This window comes from Engystomops pustulosus, chromosome 11 (assembly GCF_040894005.1).
Source record: "Engystomops pustulosus chromosome 11, aEngPut4.maternal, whole genome shotgun sequence".
In the NCBI taxonomy this organism is placed as follows: domain Eukaryota; kingdom Metazoa; phylum Chordata; class Amphibia; order Anura; family Leptodactylidae; genus Engystomops; species Engystomops pustulosus.
The window spans coordinates 8161773-8189760 of NC_092421.1; the positions used below are offsets into that span (position 1 = coordinate 8161773).

Genomic DNA, 27988 nt, shown 5'->3' on the forward strand with positions numbered 1-27988 from the left:
TGTTATTAATTTCATATTTTATTCATTAAACACAAAGCCACCCCAAGGGAACCAAGGGATTTTTGGTTTCATCCAGTTATTTACATGAAACTTGCTTTTCTTTGGATCATTGTTCCACACCCACTGCAAGAGAAAATACAAGGAATAACTGAGAAATAAAACACAAAAATGTACAAAACCTTGAAGTTAGAAAAGCCTCTTCCAGGACTTCTCGACCCACTGGACTAGAGGATGTGACATGAAGTCTGTAGTGCCCATTCATGAGGGATTATATGGGGCCAGCGATCGGCTCAGCCGTTACATACACAGATAATAATCTAATAATCTGGAATCAGCGGAGATCAGAGAGAGGACTCTGGAGCAAGTGGGGCCCCGGGGGTTAGAGGTTTTTTTGTTTTCCTGATTTAACACCATAAGTAACCCTCGGAGAAGTTGAGAAACCTCTTTTAGATAAAACGTATTCATAGGCTGAATAGGAGGGAAAGGTTTCTTTTTGGGGGGCCAAGGCCAAGTGCGGGGGCACAGAGCTGCTTATTGAGGGGAGGCTGCTGGACATTTCATTAATGAGGGGAGGCAGCTGGACATTTTATTAATGAGGGGGGACTGCAGGACATTTCATTAATCTGGTGAGGCGGCTGGATATTTCATTAATGAGGGGAGGCCGCTGGACATTTCATTAATGAGGGGAGGCATCTGGACATTTTATTAATGAGGGGAGACTGCAGGACATTTCATTAATGAGGGGAGGCTGCTGGACATTTCATTACTAAGGGGGACTGCAGGACTTTTCATTAATCTGGTGAGGCGGCTGGATATTTCATTAATGAGGGGGATGCTGGACATTTCATTAATGAGGGGGGGCTGCATGACATTTCATTAATGAGGGGAGGCAGCTGGACATTTTATTAATGAGGGGGGACTGCAGGACATTTCATTAATGAGGGGAGGCTGCTGGACATTTCATTACTAAGGGGGACTGCAGGACTTTTCATTAATCTGGTGAGGCGGCTGGATATTTCATTAATGAGGGGGATGCTGGACATTTCATTAATGAGGGGGGGCTGCATGACATTTCATTAATGGGGGGGACTGCAGGACATTTCATTAATGAGGGGAGGCTGATGGACATTTCATTAATGAGCGGAGGCTGCTGGACATTTTATTAATGAGGGGGGACTGCAGGACATTTCATTAATGAGGGGAGGCTGATGGACATTTCATTAATGAGGGGAGGCTGATGGACATTTCATTAATGAGGGGAGACTGCTGGACATTTTAGTAAAGTGTAGTGGCTGCATTTCCTACCCTATTCTCAAATCAATAAGTTTTCCTAGTTTTTAAGTGAAAGAGATGTCTTGTCTCATACTCGGGTCGGCTTATACTCAAGTACATACGGTAATTATTAGATACTCTTGTATCGGAGACATACAATGAAAAGGCTAAGACAAGTTTGGGCCGGTCTAACGGATATAAATAAAGTGCATTATTCAGAAGCATTTGTGAACAATTCTTACGTAAGCAAAAGGCCATCGCCAACCAGTACTCGCGCAGGCCGTCCTCTAGCTGCAGTAAGGGGAAAAAACAGTACATTTATCATAGGAAATGTGACTATACATTTTGCATAGTACTATTGTAAGGAAGCAGTTTGCACAGCCACAACATGTAAGACAGGTCTAGTGCAATACACCATGAATGGGGCAGATTTACTTACCCGGTCCGTTCGCGATCCAGCGGCGCGTTCTCTGCGCTGGATTCGGGTCCGGCCGGGATTCATCAAGGTAGTTCCTCCGCCGTCCACCAGGTGTTGCTGCTGCGCTGAAAAGCATCTGAGTTCACCGACCCGGACCAAGTGAAGGTGAGCGCGTCCCAAGTGACACATTTCTTTTTTAAATGCGGTTTTCCTGAATCTGTCGGGTTTTCGTTCGGCCACGCCCCCCGATTTCCGTAGCGTGCATGCCTGCGCCGATGCGCCACAATCCGATCGCGTGCGCCAAAATCCCGGGACAATACAGGGGAAATCGGCGCAAATCGGAAATATTCGGGTAACACGTCGGGAAAACGCGAATCGGGCCCTTAGTAAATGACCCCCAATTTGTCTCAAGAAGCAAAAAAAGGGAGTGCACCAAAAACAGACCAATGTGCATAAAGCAATAGGTACAAAAAATCTAAACAACATGTATAAAGTATAAAGACAGACACAAAGAAGACATACATTTAAAAACATTTAAAAAATATATTTTACAGAGAAATTCATACGTGATGGCCCTGGTGTGGGTCAACCCCCAACACACCCCTATCCAGACAATAGTTAATGTCTATATATCTACCTCAGTATAAAGTGCTTGGTAAGAAACTGTAAAGAGCTGTAAACTATCAAGAGTCAAGATGTTACCCACTGCATGTGTCCACGTGGAAGTCTGAATCACATGCTATAAAGGACTGGCATACAGGTAGAGGTAGGTAGGATAGGCGGTGACCGGCTCCCCACGCGTATCGTCGTCAAAAGACGACTTCCTCAGGGGTAAGTAGCCCAGTGAGTGAAGGCACCCACATTAAATGCGTCTCCGAGGCATGTGTGTAACCAATCAGAAATGCCGCTGTGTCGGCATGACAGCGCTAGACCGGAAGTTGTCATATGCACCTGACCGGAAGTTGTCATATGCGCCTGACCGGAAGTTGTCATATGCGCCTGACCGGAAGTTGTCATATGCGTGTAACCGGAAGTTGTCATATGCGTGTAACCGGAAGTTGCCATATGCGCCTGACCGGAAGTTGTCATATGCGCCTGACCGGAAGTTGCCATATGCGCCTGACCGGAAGTTGTCATATGCGCCTGACCGGAAGTTGTCATATGCGTGTAACCGGAAGTTGTCATATGCGTGTAACCGGAAGTTGTCATATGCGCCTGACCGGAAGTTGTCATATGCACCTGACCGGAAGTTGCCATATGCACCTGACCGGAAGTTGTCATATGCGCCTGACCGGAAGTTGCCATATGCACCTGACCGGAAGTTGTCATATGCACCTGACCGGAAGTTGCCATATGCGCCTGACCGGAAGTTGCCATATGCGCCTGACCGGAAGTTGCCATATGCACCTGACCGGAAGTTGCCATATGCGCCTGACCGGAAGTTGCCATATGCACCTGACCGGAAGTTGTCATATACACCTGACCGGAAGTTGTCATATGCACCTGACCGGAAGTTGCCATATGCACCTGACCGGAAGTTGTCATATACACCTGACCGGAAGTTGTCATATGCACCTGACCGGAAGTTGCCATATGCGCCTGACCGGAAGTTGCCATATGCGCCTGACCGGAAGTTGTCATATGCGCCTGACCGGAAGTTGTCATATGCGTGTAACCGGAAGTTGTCATATGCGCCTGACCGGAAGTTGCCATATGCGCCTGACCGGAAGTTGTCATATGCACCTGACCGGAAGTTGTCATATGCGTGTAACCGGAAGTTGTCATATGCGCCTGACCGGAAGTTGTCATATGCGCCTGACCGGAAGTTGTCATATGCGCCTGACCGGAAGTTGCCATATGCGCCTGACCGGAAGTTGTCATATGCGCCTGACCGGAAGTTGTCATATGCGCCTGACCGGAAGTTGTCATATGAGCCTGACCGGAAGTTGTCATATGCACCTGACCGGAAGTTGTCATATGCACCTGACCGGAAGTTGTCATATGCACCTGACCGGAAGTTGTCGTATGCGCGTGACCGGAAGTTGTCATATGCACCTGACCGGAAGTTGTCATATGCACCTGACCGGAAGTTCTCATATGCACCTGACCGGAAGTTGTCATATGCGTGTAACCGGAAGTTGTCATATACACCTGACCGGAAGTTCTCATATGCACCTGACCGGAAGTTGTCGTATGCGCGTGACCGGAAGTTGTCATATACACCTGACCGGAAGTTGTCATATGCACCTGACCGGAAGTTCTCATATGCACCTGACCGGAAGTTGTCATATGCGTGTAACCGGAAGTAACTATTCAATAACTATAGCGGCAAATTACTGCGCATGCGTTCCCCGGCCGGGGTACTGATAGTGAGTAGCTAGGTAACGGATTGACGCCAACCTGGCTAGATAGTGTGATCTTCCAGGTACAAGTGATACAGTAGGCGGCGACCTAAAATATACATATACCATACATTTTGCATACACTCTATTGGTGAGTATTTTATACCAACTACGTGACATCAAACTGAAGGCAAATCAAAATTTAAAGAGGCCCTGTCACCCCCGAAAAATACCCCCGTCAAATATGTTTCCCCTCATCCTCTCCCCAGCCCCTTTATATATATTCAATTTTTATTAAAATGTGTGTGTGCTAACATAGTTTGAATTGATCTGACCTCTTACCAAATAAGAGGTCGGATCGTCGTACAGGTCCCCTAGCAGTCGGCCGTATTCATGAGGGGGGCGGCTGACACATCCCTGACTGACAGGGGCGTGGAGGGGATGTGTCGGCCGCCCCCCTCATGAATCCAGACCAGCTCCCCCCATATTTGGTGGGGGGGATTTCTCGGGGGTGACAGGTCCTGTTTAACCTAGAATGAACCTTAAATGGACGGTTATCTATACTGATTGCAGAGACTCAGTGTAAAGCAGAAGATGGTCAAAAAAATCTTCTTCCTCCATTAAAAAAACACAGAAATACTTACCTCAACCCAATGTGCCTGGAGTCTGGATCAAACTGTATGGAGACCTATGGCACAACTGTGAGGGATCTATATGGGTCAATTATAGGACCCATGGCACAACTGTGAGGGATCTATATGGGTCAATTATAGGACCCATGGCACAACTGTGAGGGATCTATATGGGTCAATTATAGGACCCATGGCACAACTGTGAGGAATCTATATGGGTCAATTATAGGACCCATGGCACAACTGTGAGGGATCTATATGGGTCAATTATAGGACCCATGGCACAACTGTGAGGGATCTATATGGGTCAATTATAGGACCCATGGCACAACTGTGAGGAATCTATATGGGTCAATTATAGGACCCATGGCACAACTGTGAGGGATCTATATGGGTCAATTATAGGACCCATGGCACAACTGTGAGGAATCTATATGGGTCAATTGTAGGACCCATGGCACAACTGTGAGGGATCTATATGGGTCAATTATAGGACCCATGGCACAACTGTGAGGAATCTATATGGGTCAATTGTAGGACCCATGGCACAACTGTGAGGGATCTATATGGGTCAATTGTAGGACCCATGGCACAACTGTGAGGGATCTATATGGGTCAATTGTAGGACCCATGGCACAACTGTGAGGGATCTATATGGGTCAATTGTAGGACCCATGGCACAACTGTGAGGAATCTATATGGGTCAATTGTAGGACCCATGGCACAACTGTGAGGGATCTATATGGGTCAATTGTAGGACCCATGGCACAACTGTGAGGGATCTATATGGGTCAATTGTAGGACCCATGGCACAACTGTGAGGGATCTATATGGGTCAATTATAGGACCCATGGCACAACTGTGAGGGATCTATATGGGTCAATTGTAGGACCCATGGCACAACTGTGAGGGATCTATATGGGTCAATTGTAGGACCCATGGCACAACTGTGAGGGATCTATATGGGTCAATTGTAGGACCCATGGCACAACTGTGAGGGATCTATATGGGTCAATTGTAGGACCCATGGCACAACTGTGAGGGATCTATATGGGTTAATCTTAGCTCTGAGGGAACAATTGTGAGGGATCCACATGGTAGGACTCGTGGCTGTTGCCCAAATAAATAAAGAAGACATTTCTACTGGAGGTAGACAGTCAGGGGGAGATTTATCAGAAGTCTCTTAGTGCAGAACTGTTCTAGTTTCCCATGGCAACCAATCAGAGCTCAGCTTTTATTTCCCCACAGCTGTTTGGAAAATTAAAGCTGAGCTCTGATTGGCTTTCATGGGCAACTGGAACAGTTTAACCTCAGACACTTGATGATAAATCTCCCCCTTAGCGTGGAATTCATGGATTAGAGACTCCTGCAGGCAAGATGATCCCTACAAATAGTAAGTATCAGGATTATACTTTACCAAATGTTTTATCTGATCGTTTCTTTTTTCTACGTCTGGATCTGAACTCTTCTCACTAAAAAAATGGATTGGAGAAACTCGATGAGTTAACCGTCCACGTGCCACGTAGCATTTTATGGCACATATTTTATACTTACAAGATTATCTCCATGTTGATCTTAACAGTTTCAAAGGGCATGAGCTCTCGCCTCCTCCGCTTTATCCTAAGAGAGAGATGAGGGACCTTGGTAGTAACTCAGCAGTGAGGTAGGTCATGCATCGCAACAAATAACCGAAACAATCTACCCATCATGCCCACAGGCTGGAGACTCTCCACCTGGTGTTTTAGGGTTTTGTAACCCAATTTTTAAGCCCTTGAATTACTTCTCATTGTTCGTCAGTATTTCTTCTGTTAACACTTGGCGTCCATGAACCTTGTCCATAGGAGACGTTTATGTTGTTGTAATTTTAATAACTTATGAAGAAGGATAGGGACTTGTGGGGCACATTTACTAAGGGCCCGCACGCCGCATTTTCATAGGGTTTCCCGACTATTTCCGCCGCATTTTTGGCGCACGCGATCGGATTTTGGTGTAATCGCGCCGACTTTCATGCGATACAAATCAGGGGGCGGGCTGTCAGGCAACCTGACTGATTCGGACTAAGCGCCGGATTTAAAATTCAGAATGTGTCGCAAGATCAGCACTTACATGCACCAGGAAGAAGAAGATGAACTCCAGGGACCTGAGCGGGGAAGTGACACATGCAGGATATCAGGGCACAGGATCTTAGTGACTCCCCGCACAGCACATTATACACGGACAATGCACTTACATGCACCAGGAAGAAGATGGTGAACTCCTGGGACCTGAGCGGGGAAGAGACACATGCAGGATATCGGGCGCAGGCTCTTAGTGACTCCCCGCACAGCGCATTATACACGGACAATGCACTTACATGCACCAGGAAGAAGAAGGTGAACTCCAGGGACCTGAGCGGGGAAGCAACACATGCAGGATATCGGACGCACGATCTTAGTGACTCCCAGCACAGCACATTATACACGGACAATGCACTTACATGCACCAGGAAGAAGAAGGTGAACTCCGGGGACCTGAGCGGGGAAGCGACACATGCAGGATATCAGGCGCAAGATCTTAGTGACTCCCCGCACAGCGCATTATACACGGACAATGCACTTACATGCACCAGGAAGAAGAAGGTGAACTCCGGGGACCTGAGCGGGGAAGCGACACATGCAGGATATCGGGCGCACGATCTTAGTGACTCCCCGCACAGCGCATTATACACGGACAATGCACTTACATGCACCAGGATCCAGTCACGATCTCACGGCGCGTTCTCCGACAAGGGTTCAGGTCTGCCGGGATTCACCAAGGTAGTGCGCCCGATGTCCACCAGGTGCCGCTGCTGCGCTGAGGTCCGCCGGATGTTCACCTTCTTCATCCCGGTGCATGTAAGTGCTGATCTTGCGACATAAATTCTTTTTTAAATTCCACGTTTTTTCCGAATCCGTCAGGTTGTTTTCGATGGCCACGCCCCCCGATTTCTGTCACGTGAAAGCCGGCACCGATGCGTGTGCCAAAAAACCCAGGGCAATTCAGGGCAAATCGGAAATATTCGGGAAACCTGATGAAAGTGCGTTATTCGGACCCTTAGTAAATGAGCCCCAATTAGTTGAAATTTAAGCCAGGTCACACTTGGTCTATAGTCTCTTCACAGAAGTAGATTATATTACAGGCGGTTTGGGCGGTAGCCCGGGGCGCATCCCTTCTGGGGGGCCCAAGGCCACCCAAATCACTCACCAGATTTTATACTGAGAAGGACCTTCACCCATGAAATCCTTGTACTTCTGTTCCTGCTCTCAATACACGTGTACACAAGAGCCATTTCAGGGTCATCCAATCATCTTGAAGCTTCAGATTGAATGCAGACAGAAGAGACAAACCCTCCATCCCTTCTTGATTCTAGCACCAGATGTAGAAAGTGATTCCAGACTTGTCGGGCTATAATATTCAAATATCCCAGGGCCCAGGGCCGTCTTAATCTGACCCTCTCTCCACCGCATTGAGGGTGGAGACTATAGCCTGGGTGTTCATGCCCCTGACCGCCCACCCCAAATCCCGGAAACGCTGCAAATTGGGAAGATTTAAAGGAAATCTACCACTTGCTTCAGGTACTTTTCAGGTAATCACACGTCTATCACACTCAAATTTGGAGGAAATAGATATATAAAAATATGAAAATTAACCTTGGGAGCCCCTGTGAGCGTCATCCGAGCTACTCGGTGCTCCATCGGCATAGTCCATCGGAGTAGCTCGGGTCACGCTCACAGGAGTGCCCAAGCTTAATTTTCATATTTTTATACATCTATTTCCCCCAAATTTGAGGATTTTTAGTGTTACTGAAGATAAGATCCACCGTAATATACGGCTGACACGCTGCTTCTGGTATCCGTTCAGTTTGAGAACCGGTCCAGGAAGCTGTATCTCCCTGCAGGGACGGACTATTACGCCCAAATGCGGTGATAACTATACATGAGGAATATCAAGCGGATTTCAAGTAGTAGTCACTGTTTTAGTACAATCTCATACAGTCATTTCCTATGTCCAGAGGGAACTCATACGAACCGTGAGTAGGAGAGATTTCCGGTATTCACGTCAATTGTAAAGGTAAACTCAGCTGAAGAGTCCTTCCCGTTTCCTAAAGATGAGCCTTGGGACAGTCCTGACCTGTGAATATAAGAGGAATACACAGCGTCCTGTTAGCACGTACATGAGTTCTTACAATGAGAGAATCAGAGATTTTCCTTATATCTGTATGTAAATCAATTGACCCATTATAGGGAAATGTGAGTCATCTCTCGGGGATCACCTGGATTTCTGCATTAATCACTAATTAAATCTGGACAATTACCGGTATAGGCACAGGGTAACTAATCTAAAACCGTGGTATCATTCATGTCATGAGCGCTTTGTGTATTATCCACCATGCAGATAGGAAAATACATGAAGAGTAGCTGTCACCACGGACCCCAATGCCCTTCTATGAGACCACGCCTTGAATATGGGACCCAGTAATAGGTTATGTATTTTTAAAAAAATATAGGAGAGTTATAGAGGGTCTAACGATAAGTGTCCCACTTACTAGGATGGAAGGTCTGTCTTACAGAAACACAGGGGCACATTTACTAAGGGTCTGCACACCAAATTTCCGTCGGGTTTCCCGACTATTTCCGATTTGCGCCGCATTTAACAGGGGTTTTTGGCACAAGTGATCGGATTTTGGCGCAATCAACTTTTATGCAACTCAAATCGGGGGCATGGCCGTCGGACAACGCGACTGATTCAGACTAAGTGCGGGATTTGAAATTCAAATTGTGCCTCAAGACATGCACTTACATGCACCAGGAAGAAGAAGGTGAACTCCAGGGACCTGAGCGGGGAAGCGGCACATGCAGGATATCGGATGCAGGATCTTAGTGACTCCCCGCACAGCGCATTATACACGGACAATGCACTTACATGCACCAGGAAGAAGAAGGTGAACTCCGGGGCCTGAGCGGGGAAGTGACACATGCAGGATATCAGGCGCAGGATCTTAGTGACTCCCTGCACAGCGCATTATACACGGACAATGCACTTACATGCACCAGGAAGAAGAAGGTGAACTCCGGGGACCTTAGCGGGGAAGCGACACATGCAGGATATCGGGCGCATGATCTTAGTGACTCCCCGCACAGCGCATTATACACGGACAATGCACTTACATGCACCAGGAAGAAGAAGGTGAACTCCAGGGACCTGAGCGGGGAAGCGACACATGCAGGATATCGGGTGCACGATCACAACAGAGTGCATTATACACGGACAATGCACTTACATGCACCAGGAAGAAGAAGGTGAACTCCGGGGACCTGAGCGGGGAAGCGACACATGCAAGATATCGGGTGCACGACCTTAGTGACTCCCCGCACAGCGCATTATACAGGGACAATGCACTTACATGCACCAGGAAGAAGAAGGTGAACTCCGGGGACCTGAGCGGGGAAGTGACACATGCAGGATATCAGGCGCAGGATCTTAGTGACTCCCCGCACAGCGCATTATACACGGACAATGCACTTACATGCACCAGAAAGAAGAGGGTGAACTCCAGGGACCTGAGCGGGGAAGTGACACATGCAGGATATTGGGCGCACAATGTTGGTGAATCGCGCCGGACTTCATCCTCGTCGGACAGTCCGGATTGGGGATTGCCACAGGACCGGGTAAGTAAATGTGCCCCATTGTGAGGAAATGATGCATGATGCCTTAGCTCTGATCTGCTCTACAAATATATATATATGGTCAGTAGAGAACTGTACAGGACCAGGGGACATCCATTGTGAGTGGAGTAAAGTTATCATCTAAATAGATAATATTATATAATTGTGGGCCCATCTTATTAGAAATCAATGCAGAAATTCAGGTGATTACTGAGGGTTGTAGATTGTAGACCTACTGTGACATCATGAGGTCCAATAATGAAAGATAAAACATAGATCACTTAGTTTGACTTACTGTTCCTGTTCCTGCTGGTGTCCGATTGCCACACTTTGCTGTGGTTTTCCGGTATCCGTACCTTGCTGTGGTTTTCCGGTATCCGTACCTTGCTGTGGTTTTCCGGTATCCGTACCTTGCTGTGGTTTTCCGGTATCCGTACCTTGGTTCTGCTGTCCATTGCCCAAACTTTGTTGCATTTGTTCGAAATCTATGCTGCCTAGGAATTCCTCAATATCTTTATCTTGCAGTGATCCAGTATCTTCATCTTGCTGTGGTCCTACATCTTCATCATATTGCTCTGGACCAATATCTCCGGCTCCTTGTTGTGGTCCTTGCTGGTACTGAGGATATACATTTCCCTGTTGGACATCTCCATCGTAATCTTCCATTCCCTGCTGCGGTTGATCATCATCGTCACCGTCCTGATCTTGTCCTTCACCTGGTCTTTCGATCTGAATGCTTCCATGATACATCATACTGATTTCTATTTGCCCCGGCTTTGGAGATTTATCGAGGACATTGACCTTGCACACATCAGTTTTTAATTGCCATAATCTTAATCTGTAATATAATAGAACATTGATAAATCCAAGCAAAGACCATGATGTATAGACTTTTCACTTTGAGCTGACTTTTATATGAATGAGTTCCTCCCCTATAGAAGGCTTCACCCAGTATTAGATGCCAACCAATGGTTTTTTTTTATCTTTTCAATTTTGTGTCCTTCTTCTAATCAAAATTTAGTAATAGATGATTGGTCAAGCAGTAGATTTCCTATTACATGAAGGGAGGGGGTTGGAATAAATGGCATAGCTTTAATGTTTTGTCGCTACCATCTCTGCATGCGCAACCCAAGCTTATCCAACATATTGGGGCTCATTTACTGAGGGTCCACAGATCGCATTTCAGCCGGGTTTTCTGACGTTTTTCAGGGATCGCGCCACTGGGAAGGGGATTTAGAAGGGGATTTGGGCGCTTGCAATCGGATTTTGCCGCAATCCCGACGGCTTTCATGCAACAGAAATCGGGGGGAGGGCCGTCAGACGATCCGACTGATTCGGACTGAGCGCAAGACAATGCACTTACATGCACCAGGAAGAAGATGGTGAACTCCGGCGGATCTGAGCGGGGAAGGGACACACTCAGGAAATCAGGCACCTGATCTAAGTGAATCGCGCCGCAGTGCATGATCGTCGGACACTCCGTATTTCGGGAACTCCGTCAGCCGTCTGCCCTATGGGGCACATTTACTTACCCAATCCCCCAGAGGTCCTGGAAGAATTGTCCGACGACAATGCACTGTGCCACGATTCACTAAGATCGTGCACCCGATTTCCTGAATGTGTCGCTTCCCCGATCAGGTCCGCCGGAGTTCCCCATCTTGCATGTCTTGCGACACAATTTCAAAGTTAAATCCCGCTCTTAGTTCGAATTAGTCGGATCGTCTGACGGCCCGCCCCCCTATTTCTGTCGCATGAAAGCCGGTGCCGCTGCGCCAAAACCCCTTCTAAATACCTGTTCCAGCGGCGCGATCCCCGAAAACCCGATGGAAATGCAATCTGCGGACCTTAGTAAATAAGCCCCAATTTGTCTTGAGGTTGGTTTGTTTCTGGGCCATGTTTTTGCCTGTTCCTTTGCCGCTGTGCATCAGTCTATCAACCTGCATTGGTAGAAATCCTGGGGCATTGAATAAAGTGTGAAAACCATAGGGCAGCTTTAACAATGCCCCTAGTAGTTTACCCGAAATAACATCTGTACATTTAGTTATTGGTTCTACGAGGAATAAATGATACTAATACTTTGTGTGTTGTGTTGTATGAAATACAAAAGGGGCAAATTTACTTACCCGGCCCATTCGCGATCCAGCGGCGCGTTCTCTGCTCTGGATTCGGGTCCGGCCGGGATTTAAGAAGGTAGTTCCTCCGCCGTCCACCAGGTGGCGCTGCTGCGCTGAAAGTCATCTCATTGCGCCGGAACGCACCACCTCGGACCAGGTGAAGGTAAGCGCTCCCCAAGCGACACTTTTTCGGTTTTTAAATGCGGCGGTTTTTCCGAATACGTCGGGTTTTCGTTCGGCCACGCCCCCCGATTTCCGTCGCGCGCATGCCGGCGCCGATGCGCCACAATCCGATCGCGTGCGCCACAATCCCGGGGCAATTCAGGTACAATCGGCGCAAATCGGAAATATTCGGGTAACACGTTGGGAAAACGCGAATCGGGCCCTTAGTAAATGACCCCCAGTGTCTTTGCAAATGGAAATGTAGACACCTTGCCCATAATTTAGACTAGGATATAGAATATTAGGATGGGGTCTTCAGATCTACCTTAGTTTTTGTCCATTCTCGACATCAGCAGAATTTTGGGCCACAGATTCTAGAAAGTCTTCTATGATTTCATTATCACATGGACCTTTAAGAAAAATGATGTAGTAAGTCAAAGGTAAGTTTTCTTAAAAAAGGGTGAAAATTAGCACCAAAAAAAAAAAACTTTGCATGAATGATCGGAGATCCAATGTGCAAGACAACGATATGATTCTCCCGACAGCTGGTGATACAGAACTTTGTTTTCAGGATGTTGGATTTCATTATTGCTAATCTTTGGCTGAGTGATGGTCTGGCGGATGAGAAATAACTTTATGGCTATTTCATGTGTGCACAAGGCTCAGCCAATCAGTGGATGTGTCCTGTTTGGGAAGTCGGGTGTAATGTCTGGCAGCAGCTGAACAATAGGATCAGAAAATCCAGCTGCCCAATCTTGATCTGCAGTGACACCTTCATCCAGCCCCATTAGGATCGGCAGGTTGAGCCCATCTAATGGCCACGTTTAGATATTACCTTCTACATTTTTGGACATAAAGGCTAATAGAGTTACCACCACCCAACCCTCTACCCATTAGAATTCTCAGCTTTTATCATTCTTCCTGATGCGACATATCTCACTCCATCATCTCTGCATCCATCCTCCCTGTTTTTATAGAATTCATCAATTATCCACCCACTTATTACTACATCTTCTCCCTCATTATCAGAAATGGACTCCACCTTGTTTTTTTTTTTTGCAATCTTCCTAAGACCCACCCAAATCCTTAAACACCGAAATCATGGGAACATATAAACTTCGGACGGGTTACCCAACCCAAATAATGTGGTAAGGAAACTCAGGGTCATTGTATGCAAGGTGAGTTGTTTTTGTTTTTTTTTTTCCAATTTAAGGATAATCGAAAAATTGGAGCTTGATGTTTGTAGTCAGAGACTTCATCACAGGAGACACGGATGAGGCTCAGTTCAGTGACACTTTGTAACGTGAAAGCGACTGATATATTATAAATGAGTGTCGGGGGACAGAAAACAGCGACCACCAATTTTTGTTTCTGGCTTAAACTGATCTCCTCATTTCAAATTCAAGTCTAAAAATTTTTTTTTTGCCATTCCTAAATGCTGACACTTTGTCTACCTTCAGAATCAGATCTGCACATTGTTAAAGGGGTTTGTCCAAGGGTATAAAAAACCCCTTGAGTGGCCAGGATGGGGCAGGTTATAAAAACCATGTACAGGCAGTCCCCGGGTTACGTACAAGATCGGTTCTGCAGGTTTGTTCTTAAGTTGAATTTGTATGTAAGTCGGAACTGTATATTTTATCATTGTAACTCAAGTCAAAAATGTTTTGGTCTCTGTGACAATTGGATTTTAAAAATATTTGATTGTCATCAGAACCAGAAGTAACACTAAAGCTTCATTACAGACACCTGATAACTGTTACAGCTGATTATTGTAGCCTAGGGCTCAAGTACAGTAATTACCAACATCCAGAGGTCCGTTTGTAACTAAGGGTCATCAGTAAGTTGAATGGTCTTAAGTAGGGGACCGCCTGTACTTATCTCCGCGGTCCCTCCCAGCCCCAAGCGCTGAGATCTCTCCATCTCTCTATCGCTGTGTTCAGCCTCCGGCCAGGGCCGTGCCCACCAGTCCCGCATGATACAACACTGGGAATAGGGATGGGTAGGTGTGTTTGGCCACCTTGCCCAGCCCTAAGCTGAGCACACATACTGACCATATACATTGGGTGGTCCAGTCCTAACGGCCAGGACGTACTTATATGATAGGAAAGGAGGGTTTTGATGGTGGCCAAGGAGCCTTCAGGACTTACGGCAAAAAAATTGATTTACTCCTCAACTTCATGACCCACATTCAAAGCTACAATGTTGTCTGAAGAGGTCTAGTGCCCCTCCTCAAAATAAGAGGACCAGTGCCGTACTAGCTTTTGGAGGGGGGAGGGGGGGGGTGTCCAACATATATGAGTAGATCAATAGGATACCTGCTCCACCAAGTAATGCAAGTCTTAACGTGTACTTACATCTTTCCATTATCTCCGTGTCCCAGTTCTGACCATTGCTAATTTCACCATCAGTGATTTGGAGAAAAACTCCAATCACTGTCACCAGATATAACACTTTCTGCATCTTCATTCGGAGAACCTGTGTGACATTGGAGAAGTCTGAGGTTACACACAGTCACATGTCTTGTATTATACAGACTAGATTCTGTCCTCTGATATAGTTCTATGGATATATCTCACATGATGTCGTTCCGCCTATATACATATAACATGAGTCCATACAACATGTTCGGTTTTTGTGTCCATATGTGAACAGCCAGAAATGATCTTACCTGACTCTCCCACGACACAGGAGACAAGTGCGTCTTGCCAGGTGGAGGTGTGGAAGTCTTGGCCAAGGACACAGAAGAGCTTCTATATATATATATATATGTAACATAAAATCTTGGCCGACAGGAAAGTCATGTAGGCGGGTCATGAGCAACAGGTGGAGCACATTGGGCTTCCATCCAATTACCTCAACTCAGGATTATTTCAGGATACGAATAACATATCTACGGAAACCAATCTGTTCTGATGTATAGATCCATCATGAATGGATTGCTTACTCAATGTTGCCCCTCGAACTTCTTGAGTATGACTCTAGGTGTTTTTTTGATCTTTTTGTGAGATTTTTCCTTGGATATCACATGGGTTGGTTCTCAGCCATGAAGCTTTTAGATGGAGAGAAGTGGGTACAAGGTTGGTTTCCTTGGGCAAAGGTTCCATAAGTGGAAGCGAATAATGTCACTCCAAAGCAGAAGAATGATGAAGCACGAAGCTACTTGTCACGGGTGCTCCCACGATCCCCGAAGCCCGGCAGAACTTACCTCCCCTGGCTCCAGTGGCGGTCTCTCTAAGTCCCGCGGCTCTCAAAGAGTTAAAGGGCCAGCGCACTGATAATTGGCGCTGGCCTGTTAGAAGTTCCTCCCCCTTCCTGTGACCTTTGCCGGATCTTCAAGCTATCCCTATGAAGAGAAAGCCCTCCGTGTTCCTGTGTCTCCAGGTGTCTTGTGTTCCTGTCCCGTGTGCCAGCTTCAGGTTCCTGACATGAGTCCTACTGTCTCCTGCTTCGCTACCTTGGCTACCACTGCGGGCTAGTCGTACCTGTGGAACGACCTGGTGGTACCCCGCCACAGCAAGACCAAAACCTGCTTTGCGGGGGGCTCTGGTGAAGACCGGGTGCCACTTAGACTCTGGTACCAGGTGTCGGCTAGTACCATCTCCTGCGGTGGTTCAGAGGGTCCACAGACTCACAAACCTGACACTACAGCTAGGAATGTATTATTGTCTTTCGGGCATATGATTGTCGTGTCATCTGTTTCGCACCATATTTGCATCTTTTCTGGGACTTTTGCCTACAGGCTTAGCTATGCCGCTTTACGCCTATTCCTAACACCCGATGCATCAAAGAGATCTGGAGATGCGAGTCACATTTCAGCGCAAATCCACTGTAGTCCCTTTCTGGTGTATAAAATACATATATAGAGTTTAGAACTGGTAGCCCCTAAATATGTGACTTTTGTGTCCCGTAAATATGCAAATACATTGCAGACCTTAATTTCTCATATACCAGATTTAGCAAGCTGTCTAAGCCTTTAGGTTAAATCTGATGTGCGACACGGCTCTCAAGGGAGTTGGCCACTTTTCAATAAATCTCTTCCATTAGACGTGTCTCTGCATGTACATGTGTCTGTGTCTTTGTCTCCTGTGAGAGCTTCAGCCTTTCCCTGTTCTCTTCATGCTGTCCTATATACAGAGCCTCCTCTCTCACTGCTCAAGGCCGTCCTCATAGTATCTCCCACTGTATCTCTATCTCTCCCACACAGTCAGTCTTATCTGGTAGGGAGAGGGAAGGGAACAGGATGAGTCATATTCTCCTGCTGCAGCTCCTCCTATTCATCAGAGATCAGACATGTAAACAAAAAATCACAGAGAGTCTGCAGACAGCACTAATGTAAGCAGCAGGAATGTTGAATCACTTGATGAACATTAACAGTTTATTACTAAAGGACGTCTTCCACCATATGAAGAATTGTTAACCAAGCACTCTTACATACTGGTGTGTGCCCCCTTTGGCAGGATCCACTCTTCTTTAAGCTTCCTATGCCTTTTATTAAGAAAAAAAGGGCTTTATGTAAATTAGTCTGAGAGGGGCTCCAGAACACCTATGGAACTGGGAACCCCTCAGTCTCATTTGCATAATTTTAAAAGTCTTTAAAAAAAAAAAAAAAAAAGAGCAGATCCTACCAGAGAGGGCCTGAGCAGGGTGGTTTTGCTGATAAAACAGATATAACATTATGATAATGAAGCTCTGCCCCTTCTATGGCTCCTTCAGCGCTTCTCCTAGCATGTGAGTTTTTCTCTGCAGGAGACGATGATCCAATCACTGTTCTCCCTGCCAGACACAATAATCAATTGCTGCACCATTCCCCAGCTGCTGTGTATGAGTGATCCAGCTCAGGTTGAATAGTTATGTCTTGACTTACCTCCATTTGTAATTACAACATCCGTGCTACAGCATTCTCAAGGTATGTTTGCTTCATAATGCATCAAGTCAAGTGGTAGGTTTCCTTCAAGGCACATGGGCAATTTATGTAAAAGAGTGCCCATTCCCATCAAGTCTAATAACCTGCACACAATGCCTGCCTAATGGTACATCCCAACCCAATTGAATGTGGAATTGTATCTGACATTGAGTCATACTCAACTGAAATATCTAAAAAGCTCCTGAAAAAGAAGGCACAAACAGAACTTCACAGTTGGCGTTGCCATTTAAGCAAACATATCACCCACATTTTTCTACTTACATAAAGTGCAACTTGTAATCAGAAAGAATCTCAAAATTGCCTGAAAAGGGTTAAAGAGGGCTCTCTGTAGAAATACTATAATGGAGGGTAATTGCACTGTGCCAAAAAAGGCACAAAATACATATTAGCGAGGTCTCAAGATACAAGAAATACTTAGGAAACCCAAGTGAGCCCATAAAGGTCAAATTTAGAGAGACCTGCAGATAACCTCATGTGGATGGAAGTAAATAATGGGGCACATTTACTTACCCGGTTCTGCGCGATTCCCAAAGTGCGTTGTACACCGGAATGCCGCGATTCATGAAGATCATGCGCCCGATATCCTGCATGTGTCGCTACCCCGCTCAGGTCCCCAGAGTTCCCCTTCTTCTTCCTGGTGCATGTAAGTGCATTGTCCGTGTATAATGTGCTGTGCTGGAGTCACTAAGATCCTGCCCCGATATCCTGCATGTGTCACTTCCCCGCTCAGGTCCCCGGAGTTCACCTTCTTCTTCCTGGTGCATGTAAGTGCATTGTCCGTGTATAATGTGCTGTGCGGGAGTCACTAAGATCCTGCCCCGATATCCTGCATGTGTCACTTCCCCGCTCAGGTCCCTGGAGTTCACCTTCTTCTTCCTGGTGCATGTAAGTGCATTGTCCGTGTATAATGTGCTGTGCGGGAGTCACTAAGATCCTGCGTCCGATATCCTGCATGTGTCGCTTCCCCGCTCAGGTCCCCGGAGTTCCCCTTCTTCTTCCTGGTGCATGTAAGTGCATGGTCCGTGTATGATACGCTGTGTGGGGAGTCACTAAGATCGTGCGCCCGATATCATGCATGTGTCGCTTCCCCGCTCAGGTCCCCGGAGTTCACCTTCTTCTTCCTGGTGCATGTAAGTGCATTGTCCGTGTATAATGCTCTGTGCAGGGAGTCACTAAGATTGTGTGTCCGATATCCTGCATGTGTCGCTTCCCCGCTCAGGTCCCCGGAGTTCCCCTTCTTCTTCCTGGTGCATGTAAGTGCATGGTCCGTGTATGATACGCTGTGTGGGGAGTCACTAAGATCGTGCGCCCGATATCATGCATGTGTCGCTTCCCCGCTCAGGTCCCCGGAGTTCACCTTCTTCTTCCTGGTGCATGTAAGTGCATTGTCCGTGTATAATGCTCTGTGCAGGGAGTCACTAAGATTGTGTGTCCGATATCCTGCATGTGTCGCTTCCCCGCTCAGGTCCCTGGAGTTCACCTTCTTATTCCTGGTGCATGTAAGTGCATTGTCCGTGTATAATGCGCTGTGCGGGGAGTCACTAAGATCCTGCACTCGATATCCTGCATGTGTCGCTTCCCCGCTCAGGTCCCCGGGGTTCACCTTCTTCTTCCTGGTGCATGTAAGTGCATTGTCCGTGTATAATGTGCTGTGCGGGGAGTCACTAAGATCCCGCCCCCAATATCCTGCATGTGTCGCTTCCCCGCTCAGGTCCCCGGAGTTCACCTTCTTCTTCCTGGTGCATGTAAGTGCATTGTCCGTGTATAATGCGCTGTGCAGGGAGTCACTAAGATCCTGTGCCCGATATCCTGCATGTGTCTCTTCCCCGCTCAGGTCCCTGGAGTTCACCATCTTCCTCCCGGTGCATGTAAGTGCATTGTCCGTGTATAATGCGCTGTGCGGGGAGTCACTAATATCCTACACCCGATATCCTGCATGTGTGGCTTCCCTGCTCAGGTCCCTGGAGTTCACCATCTTCCTCCCGGTAGATGTAAGTGCATTGGTTGCGACACAAATTGATTTGTTAAATCCTGTGTGTTGTCTGAATCCAATGTCGGGTAATTTCTGTGGCCGAAACGTTTTGTCCTTTGGGAAGATGAACCACCACCAGATGAGCCTGATAACTGCTTATTTTCTTCTGTCCCCGAAAACACATTTATGTTTGGCAGAACCAAATCTGGACATCGGGACGAATAGCTCTGCCTGGCTAATTGGAAATCACTGCTGCTTTCAGTAGCCCCAGTTAAGGTCAGGGTCGTTAAGATGATGACCTCTCAAAATTTTTCAACGATGCGGAAAGATAACATAGATGCCTTCACCAAAACGTGGATTGACTTTATACATTTGCCCAATATGACGGTTATCTTGGCTTCTTAGATTCTGTGTTTCCGGATGTTGAGAGATCTCTCATTGTGGGTTGAAATTGATCCGTGTTCAGTGGAGGGATTCATATGCCCCCCCCCCCAACCCCCTCGTGTCTTCCCCTCATCTTTTGTCTATTCTTCTTTCTCTGATGACTGTGTTTTTCCCACTCGCCATATGGTCACCATGGTTATTGTTATGATGCCTATCTACTTATACTCCCTATGATGTGTGGGACTGTGCAGCCGTTTTACACTTATTTGTGCCAAGGCATGGATACATTGCATATTTTACTTGTGCTTTTGCCCCCTGCATGGGGATCGTTGTCATCTTGTGCCTTCTAGCCATCATCCTTTATTGTATTCCATAAGTAAAAACTTGTTGAAGCTAAACTGATAGGGACAGACTTGGGTCTACATGGGGCAGCTGTCGTACCCATGACTGTTCCACATAAAATCTTGCAGTCAGTTAATCCCTTCTTTTTTCGTATTACGTTTTTATTGGAAATTTTTCATTTCTAAACAAAACAAAACATAGATAAAAATAGAACATTTTTCTCTACAAACAGCGCTCTTAAGGAGCGACTACGTGATAAAGACAATTCGACATTCACTGAAATTATCCAATAAGTCACGAACATCCGTCTATAATGTCAAACGGTAAGGCACAGTAATCGCAACCATTTTATAGATGAAAAAGGAAACACAGGAGTGAAGGGGGGGATCAGAAAGGAAAGAGGGAGGAGGGGAGGGAAAAGGGGAATTGAAGAGGTCAGGGGGGGAGGGGGTAGATTTCCTCCCCCCCCCTCCAAGCCAGCGACACCCCCAAGCTCAGGTCTCCTCCGTCTCCTCCGGGGCGTCTCGTAGCAGGGCATTATATGCCGATGATGACTTAAAGATGATCCAATGTTGCCAGGTCTTTTGGAAACGGGCCGCACTTCTAGGGTCCGAGCTCAAGAGACTCTCCAGTTAATCCCTTCTTGCTATTGCGGGAAGGTAGGTAGCCCTACCGGCATATGGGCAGCATGCGAGTCTATCAGGCCTTGTATCTTAAACACATCTGCAATACAGTAACTCTCGGGGGTATCGTATGACATGATTTACACCTGGGTAGAAGATGGTAGTGATATAATGGTGTACAGCCCATAGTAGTAAATAGAGCAGTATCTGCCAAAATCCTGCAACCGGAAATTCTCATCAATGAAGATAACCTCACAATGAAACTGGGAAACTACCATATAAACGATTGTAACTCACACACACCCATCTGGATGTGTCTCGTAGGGTGGAGACCAGAAGCTGATGATGAACTTTGGAAGCTGTTTTGTTTCGGGAGTCACTTATTTGATTTTTTTTGTTACTATCTGAGAAAGAACCTATAAGGCCTCATTGACCAAGAGACCTAAGCATTGGGACCCCATGGTATGATTTTATTACTAGTGTCCATATTTTTTAGAATTGATTGCCTATCCCCTTTATTTCAGGTCACTGGGACCAAACTTAATTCCTGCTAGAACAGCTGCCATGAAAAATACAATGCTGGGTAACATAGATAGGCCACTGCACTATTGTCAGGCTCAAAGGTTGTGGATCCTCTGAACCACTGCGGACGATGACACAAGCCACTATCTGGGACTGGAGTCTAAGTGGTACCCGGCTTTCACCAGAGCCCGCCGCAAAGCAGGTTGGACTCGTGGTACCACCAGGTCATTTCACAGACGTGACTTGTCCGCAGTGGCAGCCAAGGTCGAGGTACAGAAACGGCAGGCAATCTCGTAGTTGGGGACAGGCAGGAGGTCAGGACGGGCAGCACAGGTCAAAGTCGGAGACGTAGCAACAGGTCAGGGCAGGCGGCAAAGGAGCAAAGTCAGAAACGGAACCGGGGTCACAACGGGAAATCACAGAAATAGAACAAGGCATCAAACTCAGGCTTGAGGCATGAAGATCCGTCAGGGTGTGATGGGAGAGGCAGGTTTAAATAGCCTTATGGGAAAATGGCTGGCCTTTTAAATTTCCTGAGGCCGGCACGCGCGTCGGAGCAAGGCCGGAACTCGGGTGCAGGCACAGGTGAGAAGCGCTGGCGCTGCACCTGCGGGGAGCGAGGGGCACAGGTTAGCCTGCGACCCGAGATATGGGTCGCGGGACCAACCGTGACAACTATACCCTGCAAACAGATCACTTGTGGGGTAACTTAGAGGGGTATTTCCAACTCAAGTATTTATAACATATCCATAGGACCTGCATCTATTGTGTATTTATGATATGATTCCCATGGCCTAGCCTAAAGATAGACCCCCAACTTAACCCTTATACAGCAGGTCACACACTTTAGACAGTTTGCCTGCCCGCTCATGACTCATACTGTATGTATGTATGTGAACTGAAAGTGGGAGAGCAGAAAGCTGCTTACAGACCCCCATTGCCCCCTACACTGTATACATTAGATGATTGCCTGATACTATCCAAGTCACCATGTTTGGCCAATGAATATCAAATGTGCATAACAAGCTTAACCATTTAGTATTGTGGTCAGACGCCCCTTTAAGGCCCCATAGACTCCAGTGTTCTGCCATTACCCCTCACCTATACAGAGAGATACTGCCAGATGTAGAAGCCATTGGCTGCATCAATCTTATCCATTACCAGTTGTAATACATATATACAAGATGTGTTTTTTATGGATGTATAAGCTCCATGTGGACCGGTGTGTGGTGAGACGCCATTATGATCCTCTACATTAGATAATCTCAATGATGTCGGAGGGCATCGTTGGGCCTGTAACATACTTCATCCGGCTCCACAAGCCTTGGCATGGTTTACTTCTCATAATGAAGTCCCCCTGATACTGCATAGGTAACATAAAGGAGTCTAAGAATATAGCCAAAGATAATGGTGACCCTACTCCTATGTATCAAGACTTGTTACTTCTGGTGAAAGGTTGTGACTTCGTGTGACTTCGAAAGGTCAAGTCCATAGTACAAGGGAGTCGGGACACCCTAACAGGAGAGGTGGTCTAAGAGTTGGTCTATCTGGATGACATAAATCATCTTCATCTCTCATAGACAGTGGTAGCATCTTGGAATTAAGTTTGAACTTACTTTGGCCACTTTCTTCCTTCAAAGGAGGACCCTTCGAGAAAACCACCCTATGAACACATTGGACCTCATTTACTAAGGGTCCGAATGCCGCACTTTTGTCGGGTTTCCCGAATATTTCCGTGAAATGCCCTGGGATTTTGGCGCACACGATCGGATTGTGGCGCATCGGCGCTGGCTTGCATACGACAGAAATCGGGGGGCGTGGCCGTCGGACAACCAAACGGATTTGGACAAACCGCGGAATTTAAAAAAGGATTTGTGCCGCAAGATCAGCACTTACATGCACCAGGAAGAAGAAGGCGAACTCCGGCGGACCCCCGAATCCTTGTCGGACAACGCACAACGCGATCGTGACAGGACCGGGAAAGTATATCTGCCCCATTAAGTGTTCTTTCATTTTAATTAGTATTTCTTAAGTTGGAATAAAATTCTCAGCTTCTGGCTGGCAGCAAGAACCTGGGAGTTGTCACTGATGATTAACCAATGTCTACAGGTCTGGACCTGAGATTTAATATCAAACAATATTAAGTTAAGAACGCACCGGTTAGACCCGTCAAACCAGAAAGTTAATATTTAGTGATACATTTCTGGGGCTGTCACCAGATTCTCAGGCAGGGACACTTTTCGTGTTTTCGGATGCCCACATCCAAGACTTTATGAAAGTGTAGGATTATCCTTTGTATGATTGCTATGACAGTATAATTGAAATGATGAAGATAACCTTGGGGAACGGTTGGTATGTAAAACAAAAATGACTTCTGTAGTATCTGTGTTCATCAGGGAGAACAACATTCACTTAATGCTGATATTGTCAATCTTTACAATCTAAGGCTACCTTCACACGAACGTATGGGGGACGTATATACAGCCGACGTATATACAGGGTATATACGACCCTCATACATCGCAATGGCCTCACAGCGCTGTACGGTAGCGGTACGGTGCAGCACATGTGTCCCACCCCCAACATCAAAGAGTGGCCATTATAATCCCGCAAAAACTCCCAACACACCTCCAAATCCTGCCTTTCGCTTTAACCTTACGAATCGATGTGGAGACCTAATTCCCGCTGTCGCCATAGCCAAACGCTTACTGACAACCCTCCTCATGGGAATAATGCGGCATGGAAAAATAACATTTCCCAACAAAGACTGTAAGTCCCTTAGGGTGATCTTCAGCAAATGCCTAGCCCACCCCACCTCCTGGCACAAGGCAGACGACACTCCATGCGACAGGAATCAATAGTAATCCCCAAATACTCAATGCACGAACTTGGTCCCTCTATCTTGTCTATGCCCGATTTCTATGCCCACGTGTTCTCTATGATGTGGTCTTGCCGTATAAGTGCCTAAAAGAGGCACAATACAATTGATTATTTTTCCACCTCATAGACCCTCTACTTGCTATCTAGCAGATGCAGCCCCAGACCACCCCATGGTGTTACGCCCCTGAATGTAGCATTCGCATAGATACCTGCAGTATATATGACAGTATACATTTTTACCAGCAATGAAAACAAATATATCTCACACATATAAATATATATCAAAAATGAATATACTGCACTTATAAATATATATCAGCAGTGAATTACCACAAATATATACATACCAGTAATGAATGTATTCCACACCGCAGTTTCCATTAGATAGGCACAGGCATCACTTTCTGTTGGAACTACCGTAGTCCTTTGTCTCTATGTGTTGGCTGTGCAGGCTTCCAGGTAAACACAATTCCATCAGGTACAGAACGTCATGGCAACTTCTCACTGCAGAATTATCCAACTGGTGACTTCGGCCTCGGGAGTCTGGAATCTCCACAGTGGGGCTCATTTACTTACCCGGTCCCGATCCAGCGGCGCGTTCTCCGAAGAGGATTCGGGTCTTCCGGCGATTCACTAAGGTTGTGCACCCGATGTCCACCAGGTGTCACTGCCGGAGTTCACGTGCTTCTTCTCGGTGCATGTAAGTGCTTGATTCTGCGACACACTTGGTTTTTTAAATTTCGCGTTTTTTCTGAATCCGTCGGGTTTTCCGACGGCCACGCCCCCGATTTCTGTCACGTGAAAGCTGGCGCAAAACGCAAAAAGTCGGGAAACCCGGCGAAAGTGCGGCCGCTGAGCCCTTAGTAAATGAGCCCTATTGTGTCCCCAAAAAATAAATCACAGTCATATAATGTCCACTAGATAACAGCTATATCCCCCAGCGCTCCTAAATATATCTGTGCCTCAAACTCACCACAATGTGCCCCACATATACAGATAATACACTGTGACAAGCAATAGTAGGCCGTCCACCCTTTGAGTAGCACAAGCAGCCTTTCTGTAGCACAAAACTAAACGTGTGAACGCACCCTAAAAAAAAAGTTCTCCTCTGGCTTTATTTTAGGAGATACCTGGCTTTAATGGATAACCCCTTTATACACTGTAGAAATGATATTTTCTGGATTATTGAGGTTCTAACCCCTGAGAATCCCACTGACCATAAACATTGGGATCTGGTGCTCCTCCGCATGAATGAAGAGATGACCCATGTTCTCTTGATCTCTGTGCCACTATTCAGACCCTCACTTATCAAATCCTTATTGATAGATGATTGGCTTAGGGTGCGTTCACACATACTCCTAAGGGTGAAGACACACATGGCGTTTTTGGGTCGTTTTTACTAAGTGCGTTTTCAGATCGTTAAAAACGCATACGTTAAAAAACGCATCCGTTTTTTTAAAACGCATGCGTTTTTGTCCGGTTTTCCGAAATTGCGCAATGAAAAACGGACAAAAACGCATGCGTTTTTAAAAAACGGATGCGTTTTTTAAAGCATGCGTTTTTAACGATCTGAAAACGCACTTAGTAAAAACGTCCCAAAAACGCCATGTGTGTCTTCACCCTAATGCTGCGTTTACAAATGCAGGCCTTGGACAGACCGATTATGTGTTTCTATGGAAAGGCATGCGATTGGTAACCAGAACCCGGTGTCTTGCATTAAAACAATGTAAGACACCGGGTTCTGGTTACTGGCGTATAATCAGCGATCAGGCCGAGGCCAGACCCCGTACACTAGCGCTGTGTTAGCAGTACACATGAACACACCCTTAAAGTTTGGTACAACCCCTTTAAGGATCACAGATGCCTCTGAATATTTCTGTTGATTACTCTATTTATGCTTCACAAAATGGGTTATTCTCGCCATTCCATGTGTCATCCCAGGTCACAGTGTTACTGTTCATGATCTGTCACTCCAGACAGGTTCCTCCAGCTCCTGCTCCCTGCTCTGCCCCAATGTGTGAGCAATGGGGGGAGGGCACAATGCCTATGTGGGGCTGTAACACTTGGCGGCACACTTTTGAACCCGTTTTTGGGCCGTTTTTAAGCAGTCTGTTAAAAAACGCATCCATTTTTGACCGGTTTTACCAATTATTTTAATTAAAACCGGTCAAAAACAGATGCATTTCCAAAAAACGAATTCGCTCTTTAACGGACTGCTTAAAGACGGCCCAAAAAACGGGTTCAAAACTCCACGTGTGCCGCCGGCCTAAGGGTGGGCAAGTATTAATGTAGCAAGGTAAATAGCATCGTCACTGCCCTGTGATAGACCTGGGCACCTTCCTCCATGTTTCACCGCTTCCTTTCTATGCACTTTGATAGTAGACAAGACAGTAAAGACCTATGGCTATCTATGGCTACAGGGCCCCACACGACGGCTGAGTATCACCACCTCTCTCACATACAGATCACATAGCATCATGGCCGCCTGACTTCTTCTGCACAGCCGGGGCGTGGTGAGTAAATTAATCACATATTTATGACATATCCTGGGGTAAAACATTGGGGCAGATTTACTTACCCGGTCCCGTCGCGATCCCGCGGTACGTTGGCTCTGGTGTGTTTCACTAAGCTGCATATGTCGCTGCTGCACCGAGGTCCGCCGGAGTTCACCTGCTTCTTCCCGATGCATGTGAGTGCATGAGCTTGCGACACAAAACCATTTTTTAATTCTGCGATTTGTCCGAATCCGCTGGGTTGTCCCACAGCCACGCCCCCCATTTCTAAAGCGTGCAAGCCGGCGCCGATGTGCCAAAATCCGGCCGCATGCGCCAAAATCCCGGGGCAATTCGGTGCAAAACGGAAATATTCGGGAAACCCAACGAAAGTGCGGCATTCGGACCCTTAGTAAATGAGCCCCGTTATGTTATATTACTAATGCATTAGCGCAGATGCTATGCGATGTATGGTGCGCAGCATGGACCGTATCTGGTGGCTGCTGACGAGGGGGTGATTTGAATTTGTTTTTTGTAATTTAATTTTTTTTTTTTTGTTTTACAGTTTTTCAGACCCCCTTGGGGTACTTTAACCCTAGGATGTCTGATTGATCCTGCCATACTACTGCATCATTTATTTCAATGTGTGGATCGCACATTGTAATTTATGGTGTAAAAGGAAACAGCATCGGGTCTTTGCATGACCCAAGGCTGTCATGCAACCGATTGCTTCCCCGATTACCTCACAGGGGGGCGGCGATTGAATCCAGTATGGCTGCGTCCACGCACCGTCGTGATTTAAATGCAAGCGGTAGCTTTGCCGGAGGCATTTACAGGGTTGAATGGAAAGCCCCCTCCATACACCCGCAGGGCACACAATGGGGTCATTTATCAGACGTCTGACATTCATCATGTGCGTCTAGTTTGGCGCAATGAGCTGATTTGCACTGGATTTATCACAATTTTTCACAGATGCAATTTGTTGGTGCAAAAACCCTCCTGAGAGGTGCGATCCATCCCCTGCACCTGTCCCCACATAACTTTAAAAAGCCATAAAAAATACGTACGATGAATGACCCCCGACTAATGACCTGGCGCCAGAAGTTTCATCTTCTACAAAGTAATAAAAGTCTATTCAGGTCACGAGGGCATCAGGTTTCTCAGGGTGAAAGCTCCTCGTGGGTGTGTCGGCGCGACACTATGACTCCGCCCACAGTAACTGCCC

The 27988-nt window shown here is 46.6% G+C and overlaps 2 protein-coding genes across 5 annotated transcripts in view; one reads left to right on the plus strand and one right to left on the minus strand.

Moving 5' to 3' along the window:
• Positions 1-27987, minus strand: LOC140106132 (uncharacterized). Of its 3 annotated transcripts, none has more exons than XM_072130387.1 (9): positions 27831-27987; positions 14979-15099; positions 12950-13034; positions 10644-11186; positions 8712-8813; positions 6219-6284; positions 6082-6136; positions 1515-1563; positions 1-123 (listed from the first exon to the last, which is right to left on the minus strand). In XM_072130387.1, exons 2-9 carry the CDS (start codon positions 15088-15090, stop codon positions 107-109), a joined length of 1029 nt encoding a protein of 342 aa, XP_071986488.1. In that variant the 5' UTR covers positions 15091-15099; positions 27831-27987; the 3' UTR covers positions 1-106. The 3 variants fall into 3 exon arrangements, with proteins under 3 accessions (XP_071986488.1, XP_071986487.1, XP_071986486.1); XM_072130386.1 differs by lacking the exon at positions 27831-27987 and adding an exon at positions 15293-15427; XM_072130385.1 differs by lacking the exon at positions 27831-27987 and adding an exon at positions 15201-15265 and having other exon boundaries at positions 14979-15119.
• LOC140106026 (uncharacterized) overlaps positions 1-27988 on the plus strand; it is a 582332-nt gene that overhangs the window by 46677 nt on the left and 507667 nt on the right. The window lies entirely within an intron of this gene.